The sequence below is a fragment of the Merops nubicus genome, unplaced genomic scaffold (assembly GCF_000691845.1).
Source record: "Merops nubicus isolate BGI_N331 unplaced genomic scaffold, ASM69184v1 scaffold13757, whole genome shotgun sequence".
NCBI classification, from domain to species: domain Eukaryota; kingdom Metazoa; phylum Chordata; class Aves; order Coraciiformes; family Meropidae; genus Merops; species Merops nubicus.
In genome coordinates this window covers 1-23,284 of record NW_008622365.1, presented here as the reverse complement: position 1 = coordinate 23,284, position 23,284 = coordinate 1, and the positions used below count along the sequence as shown (strand labels likewise).

The 23,284-nt window shown below is 40.9% G+C and overlaps 1 protein-coding gene across 1 annotated transcript; it reads right to left on the bottom strand.

Annotated features, from left to right (window-relative positions):
- Positions 1-1,597: 1,597 nt before the first annotated feature.
- On the bottom strand, positions 1,598-18,880 carry LOC103777215 (EH domain-containing protein 4). The gene is made up of 4 exons (XM_008944759.1): positions 18,757-18,880; positions 8,726-9,138; positions 4,642-4,806; positions 1,598-2,134 (listed from the first exon to the last, which is right to left on the bottom strand). Exons 1-4 carry the CDS (start codon positions 18,878-18,880, stop codon positions 1,598-1,600), a joined length of 1,239 nt encoding a protein of 412 aa, XP_008943007.1.
- Between the last annotated feature and the right edge of the window lie 4,404 nt (positions 18,881-23,284).

Sequence of the window (23,284 nt, the reverse complement as noted above, 5' to 3'; positions counted from 1 at the left end):
TGGGAGACAATACCCCAATTAGTTCTCCCACCACCACTGCTGCAAGGATGCCAAAAAACTTGTTGGCTTGCTCTGTTTCAGAAGGCACTACTGCTATCACTTACTGAGACCCAAAGATGAAGTGCTGAAAGCTACAGTACCTTTGATGTGCAGAGTATTTCATACTACAGATGGAATACAAGTCAATTCCTGCTCACATACATAAAGCAAAACTGACTGCCAAGTTTGATTCTGGAAAAGAACTGGCCCTCCCTGAAAGAATCAAGTTCACAGGGTCACAATTTGAGCTTTTAAGGTACTGATAAAAATCAGTTGTAAGCAGCCAATACGTTCAACTTGCATTGTGGTGATAGAAAAATGAATGTTTATGAAGCATCCATTCCTTACACAATCTTTTTTTTCAATAATGGGACAGTATCTGGAGAGACCTATCACTCCTTACAGTCTACGGGAAGATTTCTGTTAGCCTCCCCATCTTTCAAATCTGCCACTGCAGGAATCAAATCTCTTTTGTGGTTATGTCAGCTACATGCTGGCAAAAGAAAGAATTAAAAAAAATTACTTTAAAATATTATATATAAAAAAAATACATAGAGATAACTGTATAATTACCTGTAAATAGAAATTAAATAATCAATGAAAACGTCCCAAGACAATATGATGTGCTTTGAAAAGGCTGACTTTGAACAATACATCTTTTCTGAACAGAAAGTGAAGCTTGATTTCAATGGAAACATGATTTTTTTTTTTTTTAAGCTTATGAAAACATTCTGCTGTCACTCTGAACAATTCAGGAATGTATTGTCTGCAGAGAAGCTAAACCGAAACCTCAAAGGAGACTCCAGATCCAAGGATCAGAGGAGATTCAGTTCTTCTAGTGATAAAACTGAGTATATAGTGCTGCATAAGACTGAAGAAGCAATTCTTCAGGAAACAGGACAATAGGATGGCAGATTGAAACAATTATTTTAATATTTTGCAGTTTTAGCTATAACCAGTAAAGTTTTAAACCATGTTTGCTTGTATTCTGAGCACTTAAAAGACTCTCCCCATTACTCTCTGCTCTTTTTCTAAACCCCTATTAAATAATAAAAAGAAAAAAATTCCTTTTATATTGGCCTTTTCTTACACTACAGAGATGCTGACATTCACTTGATGCCTAAAGTTGTTTTCAGCATAGAAAATGTTACTTGCACAGGCAGGTGAATTTAATATTTTAGAGCTTCCTTGAGCTATTTTAAATAGTTTGGAGAACCTTGTGGTTGATAAGTATCCAGGTCTGGTGAAGGTCAGTGATTTTTACACATGGTCTTTTCTGCTTGATGGTTGTAAAGGCAGCAAGACACAGAAGTAGGGCTACAGAAACACTTTCACCTTATGATAGATCTCTGCAAGGCACTTGTGATAAGCATGTCTGAGTGAAGGTCAGCAGGGACAGCTATATGAATATTCCCCTGCTACCATGCTTCTAATTTGAGTAACTTGAATGAAATGCACTGTGAGGTGTACGGATCTAAGACTAATTTCAAATTTTGGTGGTTTCGACACATTTGTTTAAAGATTTCCAAAACCTTTATTCTTCTCCTCGTATTTTTTTTCACTCTGCTGTCTGCAAAGGTTTCCTGTGAGATGGTGGCACCAGGTGGGAAGGGAGAGTGCCAGGCAGTTCATAACCATCCAGTTTGATCTTGATGAGATGTTTTGCTAATGCAAACTCCTCATCATCCAACATCCCGTCGCCATCACAGTCTGAAAGTTTCCAGATCTTCCCCAAGACACTGTTGGGTAGTTTAGAAGTCACCATCTCCTTCTTTGCACTAATCCCAGATATTTTGCCATTGATTGGTGACAGAGTGTAGAAAATCTCATCATAAGCAGGTTTATCTTTAGCAACAACCCATTCTTCTTCATCAGCTCCTTCCTTAGCACCTTCTCCATATCCATGGCCAAAGGGTCCTGCCATCGTGCCATCAAATGCTCCACCTTGTACAATCTCTGTGGGCATATTGCTCTCCTCCTGAGTGATCAGGCTCATCAGGGAGGCAATTTTATTGGCCAGCATGTTATCCACAGCTTCGATCAGCTTTGGTTTCAAAGAATGAAATTTAGTGAAGTCACAAGTCTCCAACAGCTCCTGTCAACGACAAAGGTTTCAGTGACAATAGTTAGAAACAATTCCAACACAATGAGGAGGTTAAAGAACAGGCTTCAAATTAAAAGAATCCATTATCTTTTGAAGCAGTTTCCATAACTGAAACTCCTCTTGAAGGAGAAGTGGACACATATGTACCATACACCAAATACATTGATTAAACACCAAGACAATTTTGCAACAGTATGAGCTTATCTATTAAATTACATTTACAACACAGTTTTCAAACTGGCAAAGTGTAAAAATGTGGCAGCTGATTTATGCCACCCAAAAACTTTCTATTTGGTGATTTTCTTCCAAACATTGAAGAAAACATGCAAATAGGTCCTCAGTCCTGCTACTACTTATGCAAGCATTTCAAGTTAAAAATAAAACCAAGAATTTGCAGGACTGATCTGATTTTGCAGATTAAACTTCTTGTTTGTGGCCAGGTCATGAAGAAGTGTCCTTTACCAATAGAGAAAAACTGAGCTGGTATAACAGCAGCAATGTTTTTATAGAAGTGCTGCCAGAAGTCATATGGTCTGCAGAGTTTCCATCTTGTACATAAACTCCTAGCAACCTCAGTGAGATGTTTAACTAGGTGATATGTGCCACTCCAACCCAAGCCCAAACATGTTTTACACCAGAGTGCTGGAAAATTAAAAATGCTTTAGGCAGTTATTAAATGATTTCCACATGCAAAATGCTAGCAGGGAAGAGAGAGCTACAGTGGAAACTTAAAAAGATCCCACATATTTCCCCCTTTCAAACCCCTCTAAAAATGGTGTTCAACTGTTTTAACAAATCACATCTGTCACCTCAAGGAGCTTCTCCAAAACATACCAGAACTATAATGATATGAACCCATGAAACCCAAAGCACAGGCAAAAGGCTTTGGCCATGCACAAAAAACTTTGGATTTCTCACAGGAAGATAGCCAACCAACAACCATCACTCTGTTCAGGTGACATTTATGCACAATCACCTGATTTACAGCAACTCATCAGTATACATTTATGATATGCAATAAATCTTAGGGAGCAAAGGCCAAACCTGCTGTCTTTTTTGGCACAATTTGGTTTCCTCCCAGTTTTACTCCCTCTTACAGCAGCAACCTCTCTCATGTATATATTTGCTGCCATCTGCTGCTGAGGTTTAGCAGCACTATCAGTTTGATAATGTGACTTTCAAATCTTGTTTCAGTATTCAAACTAAGCAGGGATCACCTCTCATTCTCAAATGTTGCATCGCCATGAAAAGTGGCAATAGAAGAGTCAGCTTTTTCCACATACTGTCCTTTTAAAGCTTAACTCATGAAACCTTTCCACCAATCCTGCCTGTGAAAACCTTGCTGCAACAGTTCTTATGCTTCATCTATAACTTATTGTCTCGTGCTAATAATTGATTCCCAAGTTAAATATTTTAGTTCGTAAAAGAAATCTGTGCATCCCTGTAGATAGGCTACTCAGGCAGTCACCACTGTTGATGACTAGCAGTGTGAGTGCACACCACAAGTTGTCAGAGTGATACACTAGTGTCAGTCTGGGAAAAAAAAAACAACACCCTTAGGACTAGTCCATGGTGTGACCAAACTGCAGGTTTCTCATCTCATGTTCCTCAGTTTCCAAGCTGAACTACCTTCTAATTCAAAGGCCACTAAGAAGCCTATGATCTGAGATCCAAAAGCTGCAAATTGAGCCTTGAAGAACAAATTGAATAGTACTGCTAACACATTAGCTGTTTTTCCCTAGGATACTCTCTGAACAACTCACCTCAAATCAGATTGTAGAAATAAAAAGGTGAGAAAGTGATAGAAAGTTGGTAGTAAGATTGCATATAGTTCAAAAGATGAATAAGAGAAAAAAGGTAATTAAAAATGAACAATAGGATATAAATCAAGCACTTCTCTCTTCTTCATAGAAGAAAAGCTCAAAAGGACAGGAAAAAAAAAGATTATTTTCAGAAGACAGGTTTTGAGTTGGACTTTTCAAGTAATACATTGCCTTTATTACTCTTTGGCAAACAGTGAGAGTAAGAACAGAGTAGAGTAAAAATGAATAACATGTGACTAAGCACATCTTTACCTACACAAGTATATGACAGCATTACAAAAACCATATAAATACCCACATCTAGGACACAAACCAGGAACCAGGTCAGTCTGTAAGTGTCCATGGACATTTTCTTTGCAAAAAACCTTTAGTACTGTCTGCTACGAGGGGCCAAATACTGACTAAAAGGACAGGTCTGATTCCTTATGGCAATTTTTATAGCCCTGTATCAGTGGATGCACACTAAGCAAGTTAGCAGGGTGTGGTGGTTTGGGTTTTTTTGTTCTGCATTGCTTCCAAGTCATGTTAATCCCATAATAGACACATGATTGATTGTCACTTCAGCTGCTCTACTGCTGAAGACCCTAAACTATAATACTTTTGCCCTATCATTTCCAGTTCAGCAACCCTGTTGAAAAGTTAGTTATCATTACAGTGGAACTGTAATAATTTTACCTGCATTTTCTTGACTTCAGGGAAGTCCCCTGCTGAGATATGGTATTCCCTTTGCAGCTGGCTGTAGATCTCTGGTAATCTGCTTATGAGTTCCTTTTTCTTGTTCTCCTTTCCAAATACAGAAGGCATTTCTTTTTTCAGATAGCTGATGATATAAGCATGAACCTAAGAAGAAGCAAAACTGAAATCAAGATTGCTGTTTATCTACACTTCACATTAGTGTTCTTCACCCAAGTCATAAAAAGAAACAGAAATAATACATTTCCCCAAGTCAGCTCAAGGATAAGATATTATCAATGACTGGTTCTGGAACGTCATGTTTACGTGAACAGTTATCAACAAGCTTTTACTGCTTTCAACATTCCTTTGAGGGGCAGAGAGAAAGCAAATATTTAAAAGAAATACAGATGCATGATTGGAGTTTAAGAGGAATCATAGTACAGCATTCTATCCATGCCAATGGTGAGAGAAAAACTAAGGCTCAAAAACCATATCCTGGCACTACATGCATGGATCATACAGGGCACCAGCCACACTGGTCCATCTGTCTCAGTGGTGAAGATTTGTAACTCCATTTGCCTCACCAATTATTGGGGGAAGTGAAGGGATAATGCCTCAAGTAATCTAAGTATGCTAAGGGGCATGTCTATCCAACTGCAGGACACTGCATTCCTACCTACTTGCTCCCAGAAAAGTACCTATAACCTGTATTTATGCAGCCACAAGGATGCCAGAGCAGTCAGTGCAAGAACAGCAGGCCACTGTTGCCTTGAGAAGACTTCAGCAGAAAAGTAGAGTCTTTCTAGCACACAAGGAAAGACATTAGTTCAGGATGACAACTCCTGACACACATTGATACTTGCAGAGCTCTTACAAGTTTCCCATCTGTTGTGATCAAGATAATCCAGCACTGCCATCAAAAAATCCATCCTGTCTGTGCACACTCCTTCCACCCTTACCCTGAACCATTCCTCTCTTCACCCCTATCACCCTCCCACCACTTCTCACTACCAAAAGCATCTGCCTGGCCACACAGCAAGTAGTCTGGTCCTGGACAGAAATGGTGTTTTTACTCCTTAACTGAGGTCAGTTCACTTATCTAGTTCATTGTGTGGACACTGACACTTGTTCTGCACTCAAGAGGGAAGCTCAAGGGCAGCCTTCTTTTAAAAGCAATTCTGCTTTTCTAAGCTCTGACCCAGCCAGGACCACTGAAAAGACCTCCCCACCAGGATAAATCTTTACAAAACTCAGGTCTTTCTTCATTAAAAAAAGGATGCAGCTGTTCCCAAAACAGAAGTTACTTAAATTTTTCACACACACAGAAAAAAAAATGTTGAAAACTAAAAATGTCTCTCAAACTGTTGAGCAGTAAAAAGCTGAATTTTTGAAGACTGGGGAAGACACTCACAAAAAAGCATCAGAAGAGAAAGGTGGTTATACACATGTGATCTAAGTATAAATACTAAATACCCACCAAAACACAACAGAATGTGCCTTACAGTATTCTGTACAAACATTACAGAGTCTGTACAGGGGAAGTGCTCTCCCATTCCTTTCCTTATTTATTTAGGAGGCTTACTGGAAACTGGGAAAAAAAACTCTTTGTTTTTAAAGAAAAATGGTGTAACTGTTTTTTTTTGCACCTCTTAAGATCATAACTTTCCCACAACATCATTTCCTCCTGTCTATAAAAAGTGCATGCATTTTAATGGCAGATAAACTTAAATATCTACAGAGGAGAAAGAAAAAATAAACTGCATAAAGAAGCAGGGTTTCTGCATAAAATCAGAAAATTTTCCAGTAGGGCAGAATGACAGAACTGAGTCGACAAGAATATTTCTAAGAGCATTAGTAAGTAATTGCAAGTAATTTTATAGATCTTATGTTTACACTCATACTTCCACAAAAGCCCAAAATGTATGTTTATAGTTCACAAGCATTAACATTTTGTTTCACATGTGTATGCTAAGTGGGCTGAAGTCTGCCAGTATTCACATGTGTTTCTTGTAGATAAGAACAGTTCCCATCTTCCAAATGGGATGGTGAGTCACAGGGCTTAAAACATAAAAAAGCCTAATGCCCAAATTTGACAACAAGTTAACAGTTTGCTTTTGGTTTTAGTTAATGTACATGGTTTTAGAGGAGACTAAGAAGACAGTGGCATAAAAACAGGACAAAAAAATACACCACATAATGCTGTAAAAAATTGGTTTTGATTGTTAGTACTTTAAGTTCAGTTTGGAAGACAGAAGGATGACTGGAAAGATTACATGGCTGCTTTCCTGCAGATAAACTGTTTATTCCCCTTCCATAGCTGTCCACCTAGCATGCCCTATGAGCATCATATTTTGTATTCACCTTCACCTTTTTTTTATTTTATATTAAATACAAACACCTAAAGATGTTCCCTCTGACACTTTCCCACTTCCAAAACAATTGCAACGAATGAAAGCAGAAAGCTGCCAACAGCATCTACAAAAAGCATTGAGATCATTGCAACTTTTAACACAACATCATCAGGAATGTGATTTTAAATAGAATTTTCAAAGAAGCAACTGCTTTGGGGTGGCCTAAAGCTCAGGCTTCAAGTGAATCATTCTGTTCAGAGAGTTAATTAAGCCAACATAGGAAGCAGTATACATTCCCACACACCCAGTCTTATAACAAAGTCCTCTTCATCTGTGCTTAGAAGTCCACATGAAAATGTGTTCCAAGACAACTGCATTAACTCACATTCTGCTTGATAGCTGCATAAGAAATTAGAATTACTGTCTGGCAGCACCAGTTTTCTCCTCTTTACATATTCCTGAGGTTAATTTTCCTTCTCTTCCAATTTTCCAAATGACAAATTGTAATTCTTGAGTCACCAATTTTCATTTTGTTCTTGAGCTTTTCAAAATAAGAAGCTTAGCAGTGCTTTTAACTATTATTCTAACAGCAGCTACACTGCTACAATAAAAAGGAGCTCACTGCAGAATCAGAGAACCAGACAAAGAAATATTTCACACTGCAACCACAGCTTACTCTAGTCAGGCTGTGAGAAGAAAGGACAGATGAAACAAGGGAGTCTGAAGGTTAGTGCAAAATATAACTAGAAGGTTATACAACTAGGTAATTAAAACTTGGTGATAATTCACAAAGCTTTAAAGTGACATCCACTCATTCATCAAAGACAATCTGAGACATTAAAAAAATTAATCATGTTTTCAACAGTCAGCTGGAGGCAGTCAGAGATGTCACCCACAGCCTTGCCCATGCACACTGGTTAGGGACTCAACACATGTACTCCTCCAGAGCCAAAAAGAAGGGGAATGGTGACAGGGGCTCCCTACAGTGGGGCACACCATTCATATTCCTGGATAATGAGAGCTGGATTTTTCTGGATATGATGACTCAAATCTGTATCACCCAAATGTGCCTGACTGGGAATGAAAAAGACAATCATCTGAGAGGCTCAAGGGTTTCAGTCTAAAGCACATGCACTTCTTCAATTTAGCACTACCTGTGCTTCATCAGAAGTGAGGCTTTTCATCAGTCCTGTATTCCAGGGTATAATAGAAATGCATTTAGTCAAAGTGCTTTTCCACAGCAGCTGATTGACAGTAATGCATTAAGGCACTAACACACAAAAAACATATGGAAAGTTGCATGTGAATGAATAGTTTTGGTTGAGTTTTTCCTCCCCCTCTTTTTCTTCTTTCCCTTTTTTTTGGTTTTTCCCTCTGTGTTCTCTGTATATCAGCTATTGTTATAAAAATAGTGGTTTATCTCCAACAAGTAACACTAAGATTACCTCACTGGACAATGTAAAACAAAATTCACTCCCCAAACAAGCAAACAATAGCTTTAATACACTAAAAAACATCAAATCCCTTTTCTGAAATTAGGGAGGCAGCCCAGTACAAGTCTCAGTTTCCTCCTTGCTTCTGCCTCTTCCTTGAAAACATGACAATCTAATCCACTTGCTGAAAAACACAGAGTTTATAGGTAAAGAAAGATTGGGAAGGGTGAGAAAGAACAGACTGAAAGAGACAGAAGAGACTGTTCATTTAATGAATTTAGGCTTTTTATCTTTTCTTACCTTTGCAAGTCTTGCCCTCTTAATCAGATCATTGAGTTTCCGCACAGCCGCCTTCTGTGGGAGGCTCTGGATGTCCTTGAAAAGATCCTGTGCCTCAGCCTCAAAGAGTCTCCTGTTCTCTGTGTTTCGGAGAGGGTGGGCCCAGAAGGAGCCAATGTAGACCCGCAGGACCTCTGGAGTGTTGATCACCTTCCCCAGGGACCACATCAGTGCACCGTAGACTCTCATGAGCTGCTGTGTGTCCACTTGGTCAGCCTTATTAAGCACCACTCGAATTTTGTCATCCTGACCCCGGAACGACTTAATAGCCTCTGAGAACTCATCAGATATATCCAGCTTATGGGCATCAAAGAGGAGGATGATACGGTCGACCCGCTCAGCAAACCACTGCAGAACTTGGCAGAAGTCATAGCCTGAAGGAAGAATACACTATTACAGTCCTACTGTTCAGAAAAGTGAGTCTCAGAGAAGGTAGGGACGGGGATAGAGAACAAGGGGATCACAACATCTACCTGAGGGAAAAGAGGAGATGGACAACCTGGAAGAGAGTGTCTGTGAACAGTGAGGTCAGGACAATGGTGTCCTACATTTCCTCAGACCAGTCTTATCAGTTGCCTTCCTTCAACCTTACCATCCATCTCCTAGATCACTCGCACCCACATTTGCCTCTTCCCAGGAGTTCTGGTTCCAGCAGAGCCCCCAGGCTAAGCAGGTCTGTGGGGCTCTTATCACAAGCTCTCTTCACTGCTATTAATGCTGGCCACTTTGGCAGCACTCCCCATCTCTACTGACACAGACAACAGTGCCCGTGGGGCTCTTATCACAAGCTCTCTTCATTGCTGTTAATGCTGGCCACTTTGGCAGCACTCTACTGACACAGACAACAGCGCCAGTGCAGCTCCCCAGGGTAAGTCAGCAATCAAAACATTTAGATTTTAAAACCACTTCCAAACTCATCTCTCCTTGCATTGCAGCACTTGCTGTTATTTCTGCCACAGTGGACAATTTACAAGTAATGTGCCTGCACTGCTGATGGCTTTGGGGACATGACAGGTTTCAGATGTCCTTTCTGATCATCTGAAACAAGCTTTTTAATATTCTAAAGGAAAGCCTATATAGAGCATCTGTCTCAATGCACAGCCAGTACCTCATCCACACAACAAACAGTATCCAGGAACTGCTTATTCAGAAGTGACCCATTTAATCCACAGAGTCACCACCAGTGATGTGGCACTGGGCTTGGCAGGAACGTGACTCATCTTGTTTGAGTAAGGAAGGGCAAGGTATGAGCTGGGAGCTGACATCCCACCCCTCCTCCTCCTCTCAAACAGAATCAGAGCTAAAAGGGGAAAAAGTCAAAATGCAAGGACAGGTGTAAAGTAACCCAAACAATCAGCAGTTTTGCCCCTGGCAGCAGATATTTAAATACCTAGAGCAAAAAAAGCTCTGTTACCAGCCCTCCAGGGTGTCTTGGGTCATTTCTCAGCTGTGCAAGATAAACCTTTAAACCTCCAATCCCCCAGCAAAGAAAACCCACTTAGACTACTCATACATGAGCCAATTATCCAAACACTTCACTTAACATCTGACACAAGCAAAACACTCTCCACCACTCCTCACACTTCCTAGCATATTTAAATAGCAGAAATAAAAGGGTATGGAGCCATTGAAAAGTTGCTTAGCTTTTTCTAAAATAATGCTGGTTCAGTCAAGTCATTACTCATTATACTTGCAAGTTGTTGGTCTTTAACAGGGAATCCAAAAGGAAATTAGCTCTTTTTTTTTTTTTTGGTTTCCAGTAGAACCTGACTAGGTCCAAAATGAAGAAGAGCAGACATCCATGATATAGGGGGAAAAAAAGGTTAACTCTAGATTTGTCATGGAGCACACTCATGCACGCTTAGAAACACAGGAAAGAACTGTCTTAAGTATTTTGTTTAAAAGTGACAAATAGCATATGAAGTGAAATGCAGAAATTCTAGTTAATAGTAGGTAAATGTCCCAAGTTACCCATCTGCCTCCCAAAAAAAGAGATCATAAAACTTGACCAAAAATCCAGCACAGACGCATCAAACTGAAATGACTATGTCAAAATGGTGTTACAAGAATCCAAAAGGATGCAGATCAGACTCATTAACTGGCTATATTAAAAAAGCCAATCTTTTCCAATTAAAGGATTATTTTGTAAGGAATGCAAAATCTGTTTCCTTTCCAGAGAAGGTTGCTCTGGTGATTTCATATGTTCTTTCCATGACTGGTTCCTGAAGGGCTGAATGTGAGATGGAAGTTGAAGGAAAGGAGGAAAGTTGCACAAACCACCACTGGAAGAGAACTCTTCTCACTTCACACTAACAGTCTAATCAAAACCAGTATGAAAAATTTATCTTTATAGAAATTTAACAGGAAAGGAAGACCTGAGGTCTTGTATGTCACGCACAGATCTGAGCAGGCATTAACCTGTTCTGATCTCACTCATGTAGAAGGAATTATGCTTAAGATTAAATACTCAAGACTGCAAAATGAAGCAAGAGAAATTCTTTTAAGTTTTCCAGATTTGGATATGTTAGAAAGCGTCCTCAATACATAAAGTCCCATCACATATTAGATGGAATCTGAACCACAAAACCAATTGTACAGTCAACAAGGGTATGTTAACTAGAAATAATTTAATTTTAAATACAAATTAAATATTAATGAAGTATTTGCTTTGAAGAAGTCTGCTTGCTGAAAATTGGTATGAAAAAAGAGACATAATTAAAAAAATCTGAAAAAAATCTATCATTTTAATGAGAATTTGTCATCAGAAGTGAATCTATTTTAGACACAGATTCCATGGTTAGCCATTAGAATATACCTGAACTACAGAGAAATGATATATGACTAAATATTTTAGCCAGGGTTTTCACATGGTTGATTTCATGATTTCTCTTTTATTCCCTGTCCACACAGAGAACAAAAGGCAGATCTATCCCATCAGCCAAAGCACTGATCTTGAAAGGCAACAGAGGACAACACTGAGACACAATGCATTTAGGATCTCACCACATGTGAATCCATGTATGTGGATTAGGGCTTTCAAAGTCAACCAGTACAAGGTCAACACAGCAGTTTGGAGAACCTGACCAAAACCAATTTGGTGTTGAAACTTCTCAGCCTCTTCCTGCTCTACGGTTGTTATTTTTATTCAAAGTTTTGTTCCAGTGACTGATATCAGCAATTATATCCAGTCCAACGATCTATGTCTCATCAGGTAGAACATCTACGTCCAAAGGTGTATTAGAAAGTTGTAAGTCACTCCTATATCCAGCTAAGGAGCAGAGGAAAACAGAAATTCACCAGCAGCACTGCAGAGCTCTTGAGCTTGTCCCAGGCTGCAGGGAGGGAGGGAGCTGGTGCCTCCAACCACGGGGCATCAGGAACGCACTGAGCAGAGACCACAGAGGAGAACAAACCAGAACGATGTGGAAGAGATGAAAAAGTTGGAGAGGAACTGCACGTGGTTACCAAGAAATTCACCAGCAGCACTGCAGAGCTCTTGAGCTTGTCCCAGGCTGCAGGGAGGGAGGGAGCTGCTGCCTCCAACCACGGGGCATCAGTAACACACTGAGCAGAGACCACAGAGAACAGACCAGAACAATGTGGAAGAGGTGAAAAAGTTGGAGAGGAACTGCACATGGTTACCAGCCCTGCAAACACTGATGAGAGGAATGCTCTTGAGAGCTCCTGTGTCATTGGCACAGGGCAAAGCACCAGCCCTGTGTGTGACAGCCACCAGCCACACTCAGAGATAGGGCTCTGCAGCATAGGTGTGGTGTGAGCAGGGGTCAATTGTCTGTGCCAGGTAGTACTAAAGATTAAACACACAGTAGGCTTTCCCTTGTGGGCACAAGGTAAATAATTTCCAGCTTGCCCTAATACCATCTCCCAAAGCTTTTGCAATTCATAAAACAATTAAGAAGTCCTGATGGGCTCCACCCATTCTCTGCAAGCACAGGCAGACAGAGTGTCCAGTTCTTCCACCCCTGAGGCTGGCACTACTGAAGAGCTGCTGTGCCAAGAAAAGTGCCTCTCAGATGAATGCTCCAATGACAGCCTCCAAGCTCAGAGAACCATACCCACATACCAAATGAATCAGGGCTGTGCAGAGTGCTGGAGCAATCCCACCTGCCAGTGCTGTCTAGGTACCACAAAACCAAGGCTACAACATGTGATTTGGAGGTGGACAAGAGCAGCCTTTCCCCTCCTACCCAACCAAACTTCTCAGACTTTCAGATGGACCTCAGTCCCACATGGGAAGATGGCACTTTTTGTTGGCTGGGATGGACTCTTCCAGTTACATTCATGAAAGTGTCAATCCAGCAATCCCAGATAACACTCTTGGTGCACTCCTGTTGGAGGACTAATCCTAAGGAGAACGTACAGTGTCTCACTGCAAGGGAAAGCCTGACAAAAATGACACAACTTTTTACATCACCTTACTTAATCCATGACTACATTTTCACAAGCCAGATCAAACTGCAAAAGTTACCTGTATTTAACTAACACCAGTTCTAAAAACACAAGCTAACCAATATCCTCTGTTCTCCTCTGAGCTCTCTCCCCAGAATTCATGAAATCTATGCTCCCTTGCCACTCAGTCATGACCCAGTCCCCCACCCTCTTTCTAAAAGCAGTTCCTCCCCACATCCTACCAGACGTTCCTCCTCCTTCCTCCTCTCCTTACACTCATGGTTCCTTCCAGATCTTGCAGACCATACACACATTTCTGTCCGACGTGACGTGGGCTTTGTGAATGTCACCAGTGATGCTGCAGAAGCAGCACAGGGATGGGCATTGTCTGCCCAGGGACAATGCTGGCACATGGCTGCACATTCTCCTCCAGCCACCTACGCAGACACTGAACTAACAGGCAGGAACCTTCTGGCACAATATTCTGATGACAACAGGAGTAGGAAAGATGTCAAGAGAAACAGCCTTGAATGTTGTAATCTGTGTATATTTTTGACCCTTCAGAAAGTGATCAGCTCCTTCATCCACAGCCTGCATGCTTTCCAGAGTTATAAATAAAACACGTTGGGAAAAAGTAGTGCATATCCTGTGGTTTTACATAGTCCCTTTACTGTTTTCCTGCATTTTAAACCTGGAAGTTAACATTTGATTGCTTTGTTGGTCTCAGAAGGCTTCACCTTACTCCTAGCGATACCTGTCAAACTCTATCATTAAACAACTATTATGTCTAACCATAGGTAACTAGTTAAGCAGTTGCTCATCAGAAGATGGAAATAAACACCAACAGCAAAGAGCGAAGATTTTACACTGAGGTCCTGTAATGCTATTCTCCCACCAAATACATTAAAACATCACTGGCAAGGAACGTTGCTGCTCCTCAATGTCAGAAACAAGGTAAGGTCATATAAAAACTCAGATATGAACAGACACCAATAAAGTACAGAAACAAAACATCTAAGAATACTTATCAGGTATTACTAAATGTTCTATTCCATTGCAGAATTATGAAAAATCTCATCCTGAAGACATTTAATAAATGGAAGAAATATTTATGAGAAAACCAAAAGTTTAAAGAGAAATAGAAACCAAAAGCTTAAGAAATTTGCTGAACTATAAAATTTTGAAATACAAAATTGTGAAATTGCCAGAAAGGAAATTCTGAAGAAACACCCTGTATATTCAGAGCTTTCCTAAGAAGCACAGAAAAGCATCCCTACATTTCAGTCTATAACCACCTTCACAGTGAATGGAAATGACAGTCCCCATAGTGAAACACACCAGCTGCAACCTTTTCCAGTGAGAAGCAGACAGTGAATTTAAGGGGTAACAACACAATTCACAGGAAAACACCCTTGTTGGTCTGAGGAACCTTCTCTGATAGACACACATTTAGGGACAGCAGAAGACATCTGTAGAATCCTGCTTACATTTGCACATAGTGATTTAAAAAGTAATCTAAGCGATTCAAACTTCGAGAGGTGCTAAATTAGACTTGTAGCATAAACAGGCTGAAGACAGTCTGACTCCTTCAGGAAGCTGGTGCCATGGTTTACCCCCAGCCAGCATCTCAGCACCACGCAGCTCCTCACTCTTGCCCTCTCCAATAGGATGGGAGAAGAATCAAAAAAACCCCTGTAAAACTCACAGGCTGAGATAATAATAGCTTAGTAACTAAAATGAAAAACAAAAAACCAAACCCCAACAATAATAAAACTATCATAATCATTGTGATGAAAAGGAATATAACAAAAGAGGGAGAAAGAAAGCCCAAGAAAGACAAGTGTTGCACAGCGCAGTCGCTCACCACCCCCTGACCCCCAGCAGTGACCCACCCCTCCCAGCCCTCCCCCCAGTTTATATACTGGGCCTGATGTTCTGTGGTATGGAATATCCCTTTGGGAAGTTCAGGTCAGCTGTCCTGGCCACGCTGCCTCCCAGCTTCTTGTGCTCCTGCTCCCAGACAGAGCATGGGAAACTGAAAAAGCCTTCACTGAGGCTAAGTGCTACTTAGCAACAGCTAAAACATCCCTGTGTTACCAACACTGTTCTCACACCAAATCCAAACCACAGCACTTCACCAGCTCCTTTGCAAGAACTTTGTCCCAGCCAAAACCAGGCCAGCAGGTCAGACAGGGCTTGCTGTGTGCAGCACCACAGGCCAAGTCAAGTTTGCACCCCACAAAACCACCTGTATGGAAGCTGCACAAGCAGCTCAACAGTTGTACGTAGAAAACGTATCAGACTACACAACCTTTCAGAGAGGGGCAAGTGCAGCATTGCCTCATCATCAGAGTATGCAATAGGTGTGTGCAAGAGGTCCATACAGTGTCTGTAGGTTCTTCATGTATGCTGCTGCCCAAGTCTAAGAAGCCTAAAGCCTTGGCAGCAGTTGCCCTGCAAGCCTGGGGCATATAGCAGGGCTCTAAAGCTGACTCCCAAAATCTTATGGTACACCCACACTGGCTAAAGCTAAGCTTTGTACGGGAGAACCACATGAGTGTTTAAAGAACTATGCCAAGTTATGTACTCAAGACAACCCTTAACACACTGGGAAAAAAAAAAAAACCATGAAATACAAACTAATCAAGTTGAAACCTGTGAAACACATAAAGAGTTTGAGGTTATCACTGTGCCCTGTCAACTTAGGTGAGAGTTTACTATATCAAAGAGCAGGACAGCTAGACCTAGAACAGCTAGAACAGTTGATAAGGCAGATACCATCATGAAATGGAGTCTGAACAATAAACAGTGATATGCTTTAAGTCCCAAGAGCAATTCTAGATGGCAGTGAAGAGCCATGGTCCTTTCAGCAACACAGGACCACCAGTGAAACAACTCTGTCCCACACGAAGCCTGGGACTTCCACAGCAATCCCTAATGGTGTTGAATTTGTCACACAGTTGCTTGCTTTTTCAGTTACACATTAAAATGATGCTCTAGTTTTTAGCTTATTTCATGTTCACTTCCATCTGGTGTCACAGAAGTGGCAACAGATTCTTGAATGCTGCCAAGCATCATTTTCACTTGATTTAACAAAGAGAAGAACATGAGCCTAATTGTTTGTGGTGGAGTTAAAAGGGAGCTGGAATCCACATTGGAGAAGCAGAAGATTTAAGATTATGTTTGATTTTTATCAGACTGTGTAAACTGAGACTTGAACATTTTATGGACATCTTATGAGAAGATTTTTTTCAGGATTAAAGATCATTAGTTATACATTTTGTTATTTCTGCCTAGAAATAAGAGTGCCAACATGCAGTATGTGTTTTACCTACCTGGTTTCAAAATACTCAAGCCTTTACTTGCACAGGTGTAGAGCACTCACACTGTTCATCTCTGCCAGTTCACCAATGCATACAGGAACACACAGGAGCACAGAGCTCTCTCCCCATGCTTCACGTTACTGCTCACACAGTCAAGAGGACAAAACCTCACACGTTCTGTCACTGAACAAAGAATCCAGTATCATAGAATGGTTTGGGCTGGAAGGGACCTTAAAGACCTAGTTCCACCCCTCCTGCCACAGGCAGGACCAAACCTGGACAACCACCTAGTTCCAACACCCCTGCCATGGGAGGGGACACCTCCCACTAGACCAGGTTGCTCAAAGCCTCATCCAACCTGGTCTTGAACACCCTTCCAAGGATGGACCATCCACAACTTCCCTGGGCAACCTGTGCCAGTGTCTCACCACCATCATGGTGGAGAACTTCTTCCTCACATCTAAACTAAACCTATCCTTTGCCAGTTTGAAACCATTACCCGTATCCTCTCACTCTTGTAAAAAGCCCCTCCTCAGCTTTCTTGTAGACCCCACTCAAGTACTGGAAGGCCACAGTGAGGTCTCCCCAGACCCTTCTCTTCTCCAGGCTGAAGAGTCCCAACTCTCTCAGCCTGTCCTCATAGGAGAGGTGTTCCAGCCCTCTGATCATCTTTGTGGTCCTCCTCTGGACCCGCTCCAACAGGTCCATGTTCTTTTTGTGTTGGGGGCTCCAGAGCTGGACACAGTACTCCAGGTAGGATCTCATTTGAGCAGAAGGTGAGAATCACCTTCCTCAACCTGCTGGCCATGCTTCTCTTGATGCAGCCCAGGATATGGTTGGCTTTTTGGTCTGTACTTGCACATTGTTGGCTCATGTTGAGCTTTCCATCAATACGCACCCCCAAGTCTTTCTCCTCAGGACTACTCTCAATCCATACTCCCAATACATCAAAAGCTGCAGGACCTTGCACTTGGCCTTGTTGAACTTCATAAGGTTGGAGTGGGCCCACCTCTCAAGCCTGCCAAGATCCCTGTGGATGGCCTCCCTTCCCTCCAGCATGTTGATCACACCACACAGCTTGGGGTCATCTACAAACGTCTAGAGGGTGCACTCAGTGCCACTGTCCAAGTCACCAACAAAGATGTTAAACACTGGGATGTTATTCCCAGTACTGATCCCTGAGGAACAACACTCACTATCCTCCATTTGGACATCAAGCCATTGTTCACAACTGAGTTTGGCCATCCAGCCAGTTCCTTACTCTGGAGTGCAGTAGATGGAAAGAATCATGTCCCTTGACCTTGACATCTAGTAGACCAGTTTACTAAGCAAGTGTAGTCTGGATTACAGTCCTAAACAGTTAGTCTCTTACTCCACCAGTGCAATGTAAAGACAAGTTATGATTGCACAGCTGTCATATATTGTGCTCATTCCCAGATTTCCTCAAATAAAAAGTCCCACATGTGGTATGTTAAAGAACTGATTGTTTCCCCCTCACTCAGACATGAAACACACCATTTTCCATTTCTTAATAAAAGCTCTGAAAACAGAGCAGCATAAGCCACAAACTGGATCACTACCATTTACAGCTCCACAGAAATCACTGACATGCACTTAAAGCAGCTGAAGCAAGCAAGGAAGACTTATTTACATTATGCTATTTTGTTTTAATAGTTTCTCAAGGACAGGCTAATTTCTTAAACAGCATGTTAAACACAGCATTCAGTTCTTTGCAGAATTTTAATATTCTCATTCCCTCTTCCTCCTGCCACCTTAATGCTTTTGACTGAAAATTATACTACAGCATGACTGAGCAACCTAAATTGCAATACTAGCAGCTGTGCCTACAATAAAAACACCTTATTTATAGCCCAACCCCCTCAGTTTTTAAACATGAATAAAGCCACAGCTCTTCAGGGTGGTCATGAATTTCAACAGTAGATATAGGAGTCTATTAATTATTACTCTGTGGAAAGCAATTAAAATGATGGAAATCAGGCTTTTTCTCAGGAGTGTCAAAGCAACAATTAGCCAAAGGATCATGCAACCACAGCCATCTGCTGTCACAGCAGCAGGATGGCAGAAATGCCAACGCCACCTCTTTAAAAGAAAACATCCAAACCCTATATCCAGCCTTAATAGGCCTCACAGTAAGAAAATCTGGGACACATCACCACCCAGTGCAACAGATTTAGGATGATGACTTATCCTGGGCAGCAAAAATAGTGAGCTTGGTTCTTTTGAAGCCCTGCAACTCACCTCTGCTGATGCGCTGCTTCTCTCCGGAGAGAATGCCAGGGCTGTCAATGATACTGATGCTCTTCAGTACCTGGTTAGGTAACTGAGAACACATGAACCTGCAGGAAAGAAAGAGAAAAACCATTAATGGTAGCTCTAGCTCACATGTAGGTGGTCCCTTGAGACCTCCCCTTTATGTGTCTGCTTTTGGAAAGACTCAGGTGAGATTTTTAAAATAAATTTAAGTCCTAATGAATCCTTGTGTTTGGCAACCACATATTTGAAGAAAACAGGATGTAAACAGAGAGCTTCTAAAAAAAAATCCACAGGAAAATCTTGTAAAATCATATGTCTAAGTCCTGGTATCATCCAAACTTTTCGTGAGCTGACATGGGCCCTCCTTAGGTGGGGCTTGAGGAGGACTGAAAACAACAGTATTTATCCCACAAACCCAGCAAGAGCCTTCATCACACTGCCAGAACCAAGAGTTCAAATTACACACAGCACACTCAAAACAATAACCTCCTGCCTCTGCGACAGGAGACAAATTCAGTGGGGTATTATGAGAAATAAATAATTCACCAGGCCTCCCAGAGCCAGGCAGAACACATTGTGTGTTAAATCCAAACTACTCGGATGCTTCCGAGACAGTCCATGACGAAGAACTTCACCTCCCTTCATCATAAACTGCCTTCAAGGGATTTGCATAAGAATTTAATCCTCTTATTGGACAGCAGCTGAAGATGGCACTAACAAGCACACAAGGTAACCTCCCCTCCTCCTGGGGAGCTGCCCAGAGGCAGCCTAGCAGAGAGCTGAGCTGCAGGCTCAGGCTGTAAGACAGCTGCTTGGTGTTAACCCCTTGCTTTAGAAGGCACTTTACCTCAAGAAACAGGGTCTCACAGACACCAAGTTTTAACTGTGCCAAAGTCAAGAGAGAACTTCAAGATCAAAGATAATCTGAGGTAGGAAGCGTTCAGGCAGTCAAATTTCAGACAAAAAAGTAAGGTAGTGAACTCTGGAAGCTGTTGTTGGACACCTAAATAATGATCCAGATGATTTAAAGGAAATCAGGACAAAAAAAATAAATCTTTACACCTCACTTCATCTTGTTTTTCAAGTAACCTTTGTAGTAATGAGTCAGTAACAAAAGCACCCCTTCTTGGGTAGGACAGGAACAGCAGGATCAGCTACACTGGTATCCAAAACCCAAAAAGGGATGAGGAAAGAGCAGCCACCTTGACCTGATAAAACCTTGGGGTATGTAAACACCACTACCCTTTTTGGAGGGTGATTCTGTTTTCTTTTTTTTTTTTTTTAAATGGAACATCCTGAAGCAAATTTTTCTACTAAGGCTAATCTTTTTAAGGGATGTATTTGAAGGAGTGTTGAGGTACTGTTGAATAAAATAACATTTTTTGAACTTTCCAAAACCTAAAGGAGACACTTAAAGCAAACACATTTCGTGGAAACACTGTGGATGTGCATAAGCAACAAAAAGAACCCTCAAAACCCTGACCATGTCAACCATTACAAAAATATACATCAGTGGTCTGTACAACATGAAGTAGTTTTCATAAATTTGGAACACTGTAAAGAGTGAGTTTTCCTAACTCTTTTTAATCACTTTTCCACGTCAGAAAGCCCAGCACTAGTTAATATAATTGAGATGTTTCCAGGCCTATCTTACAAGACAACAGCCACCATTATTTCAGCTGAACAATGCAGCAGTATTTTGACTTAGGCATTACCCAAACTGGGACAGCTAGAAAAGGCTGTGCAAAAAACCAGAGAAATACAGGCCTCTAAAATGGAAACACACTTAAGTCTTCACAGCAGTCATTAATGGCACATGGAGGAGGAAAGTATATAGGAAGAGGATATAAAATAGAAGGTTAAACTGAGAATTAAGTGGCTGTAGGATCATCAAATTGTTTTGGTTGGAAAAGACCTTTAAGATCCAGTCCAACCATTAAGCCAGCACTGCCAAGCCCACCACTGCACCATGTCCCTCAGCACCTCACCCACACATCTTTTAAGTATCTCCAGGGATGGTGATTCCACCAGTCCTCTGGGCAGCCTGTTAATCCAAAGAAAACTGATGGGTTGAAAAAATTCTCACATTAAACTAATATTTCCAACAACTTAACGATGTCAAGCTAATCATATATGAATATCTCCTTTTGATATTGAGATTTGTCTTTAAACCACTATTTCTTACATGACCTGTATCAAGTGTGACTTTCAAGTTCTGCCTCATAAAAAGCAAACTATATACCATCTACCTTAATGACAGACCACCACAAAAAAAGCTTTGTAAAAACAGTTGTGTGAATGAGATGACTGTAACTGCTTGTGACACATTAGAACCTTTTTACTGTTATGTTTTTCATATTCTAAAACTATTGTTAAAGAAAATAATATTAAAAATATTGCAAAAATAAAAAATTACATTGTTTGCAAAAATGAACCCAAAATCTTCACAATCATATGTTGATTTTTATTTATTTTTTTTTTTAAGAATAATTTTGGATGACTCAAAGAATCTAGAAAGAATTTACACTGCTTTTGTGTCCATTCAGATACCTATTAGAATACAGCAGGGCCATGTGCTTCTTCTCAGCAACAGCCATTTATTTCCATGATCTTCTGGTATTCTGCAATATTTTTTCCTCACCTACTTTAACCAGCATCCAAGGGCATATTGGGTCATGTCCCCACCCCCTTGCCCAACAACCCTCCTTAAAAGCACACAGGAGAAATGAAAGAATTTTCTATACTCAGGAGCCTTACAGAGATATCTATCACTAGGAGTGAGGTACAGAGTGAAATAAGAAGGGGTCATGGAAAAAAAGCAGGAAGGTAACATCAATAAATTAATGTGGCTAATTACTAAGTACAAGCCTTGATTGTGCCACTGTGTTCTTGTTTGGTTTTTTCTCCATTACGTCAGCCACCGTTTCCTTTCGTGTTCCATTTAGATGAAAAGGGCACTTAGCTTCACAGTGTCCACAGCCTTAAGTTTTTCCATAAGACAAAACACACTGAAGCCTAAGACATTTTCAACTAGGTGAAGTAAGGAAGAGAAAGGAAGTGACTAGTTTTCAAAAAGCAGCAATACAAATAGAGTGGCAGATCAAGGGTGAGGCCAGGGAAATACCCCAGACATCCGCTGCAAAACTAAGGAGCAAATGTGACTGTTAGGGCAGATAAGGTTCCTCACAGCACTGCCACGTAACAATATCACAGTCACCAAAAGAACTAGAGTAATCTAGTCAGGTACTTTGAATGTACCTCTTTTTAGATAGCACATAATCCTGCTCGTGTAAGATTCAGGACCTAACACAACTAGCTAGACAGATGATTCAGCCAAAACCCAATTTGTATACTGTTCATCCAAACAAACAGACTCGTTTAGGTTGGAAGAGACCTTTAAGATCATCGTCCAAGTCTACTGTTAAACTATGTCCCTAAGCACCATATCTACATGACTTTTAAACATGTCCTGGGGTGGTGATTCCACCACTTCCCTGAGCAGCAAGTTCCAAGGCTTTATAACCCTTTCAGTGAAAACATTCTTCCTAATATCCAACCTAAACCTCCCCTGGCACAACCTGGGGCTATTTCCTTTTGTTCTATCACTTGCTACCTGTGACAAGAGACTGGCACTCACCTCGACACAACCTCCTTTCAGGTCAGATTAAATAGCCCCAGTACCCTCATGCAGCATTATTATATGCTCTGTGTAAATATTTTAATATTGTACAAAATACTATTTACAGTATAATTATATTAACTTTTTGTAAAGAGCACAACGCTAGGGAAAAAAGAAACAGAACAGGGATCTGGAGAACAGGACTTAGCCAGTAATATCACAGAAGAAAAAAAGTCTTGGACCACAGAATTCTTATTTAAAATGAGGCCTGACTCCAGCTTCCCACAGCACATATCCTTATCTCTCAGCAAAGTGACAGCCAAGCCAGCTATAAGCAGCTATAAACTTTCTTCTGTGAAAAAGCCCAGCAAGAGATAAGACCATACATGACAAACTTCTAACACATAAGCCACTGTTTATCAGCCAGACAGGAAAGTTTATTGTTAAAAGAGAACCAATTTAGATAAATTGGCTTGAAAAGCCAGGCCTCCATGTCATGCTATCATCAAATACAGGAAGAAAACAAGCCGATTGCTCACACAATGTGAAGAAAGTTATTAATAACTTCTAACTGGAAATATTTAGCCTGCTATTTAGAGTTACCTACAGCAATATTCACAGCCCCTGAACGACTCTTCCTTTTATTGCAAATACACAGCAGCCATCCAGAAGCTAACGCCATCATCCTGATCTAGACTGCTTGAACACCAGCTAGTCAAAATTAAACACTTAACAGCTTGAACAAGTATTTATCCAGGAGGCATATTCAACATATTCAAATACTCCTCATTCTTGTAGGCCTTTTAACACACCCCAGCAATTCACAGTTTTGAAGAGCTATACCAATACCCCTGGTGAGAACACTGAAAAGGGACAAGACATCAAAGGGAACAT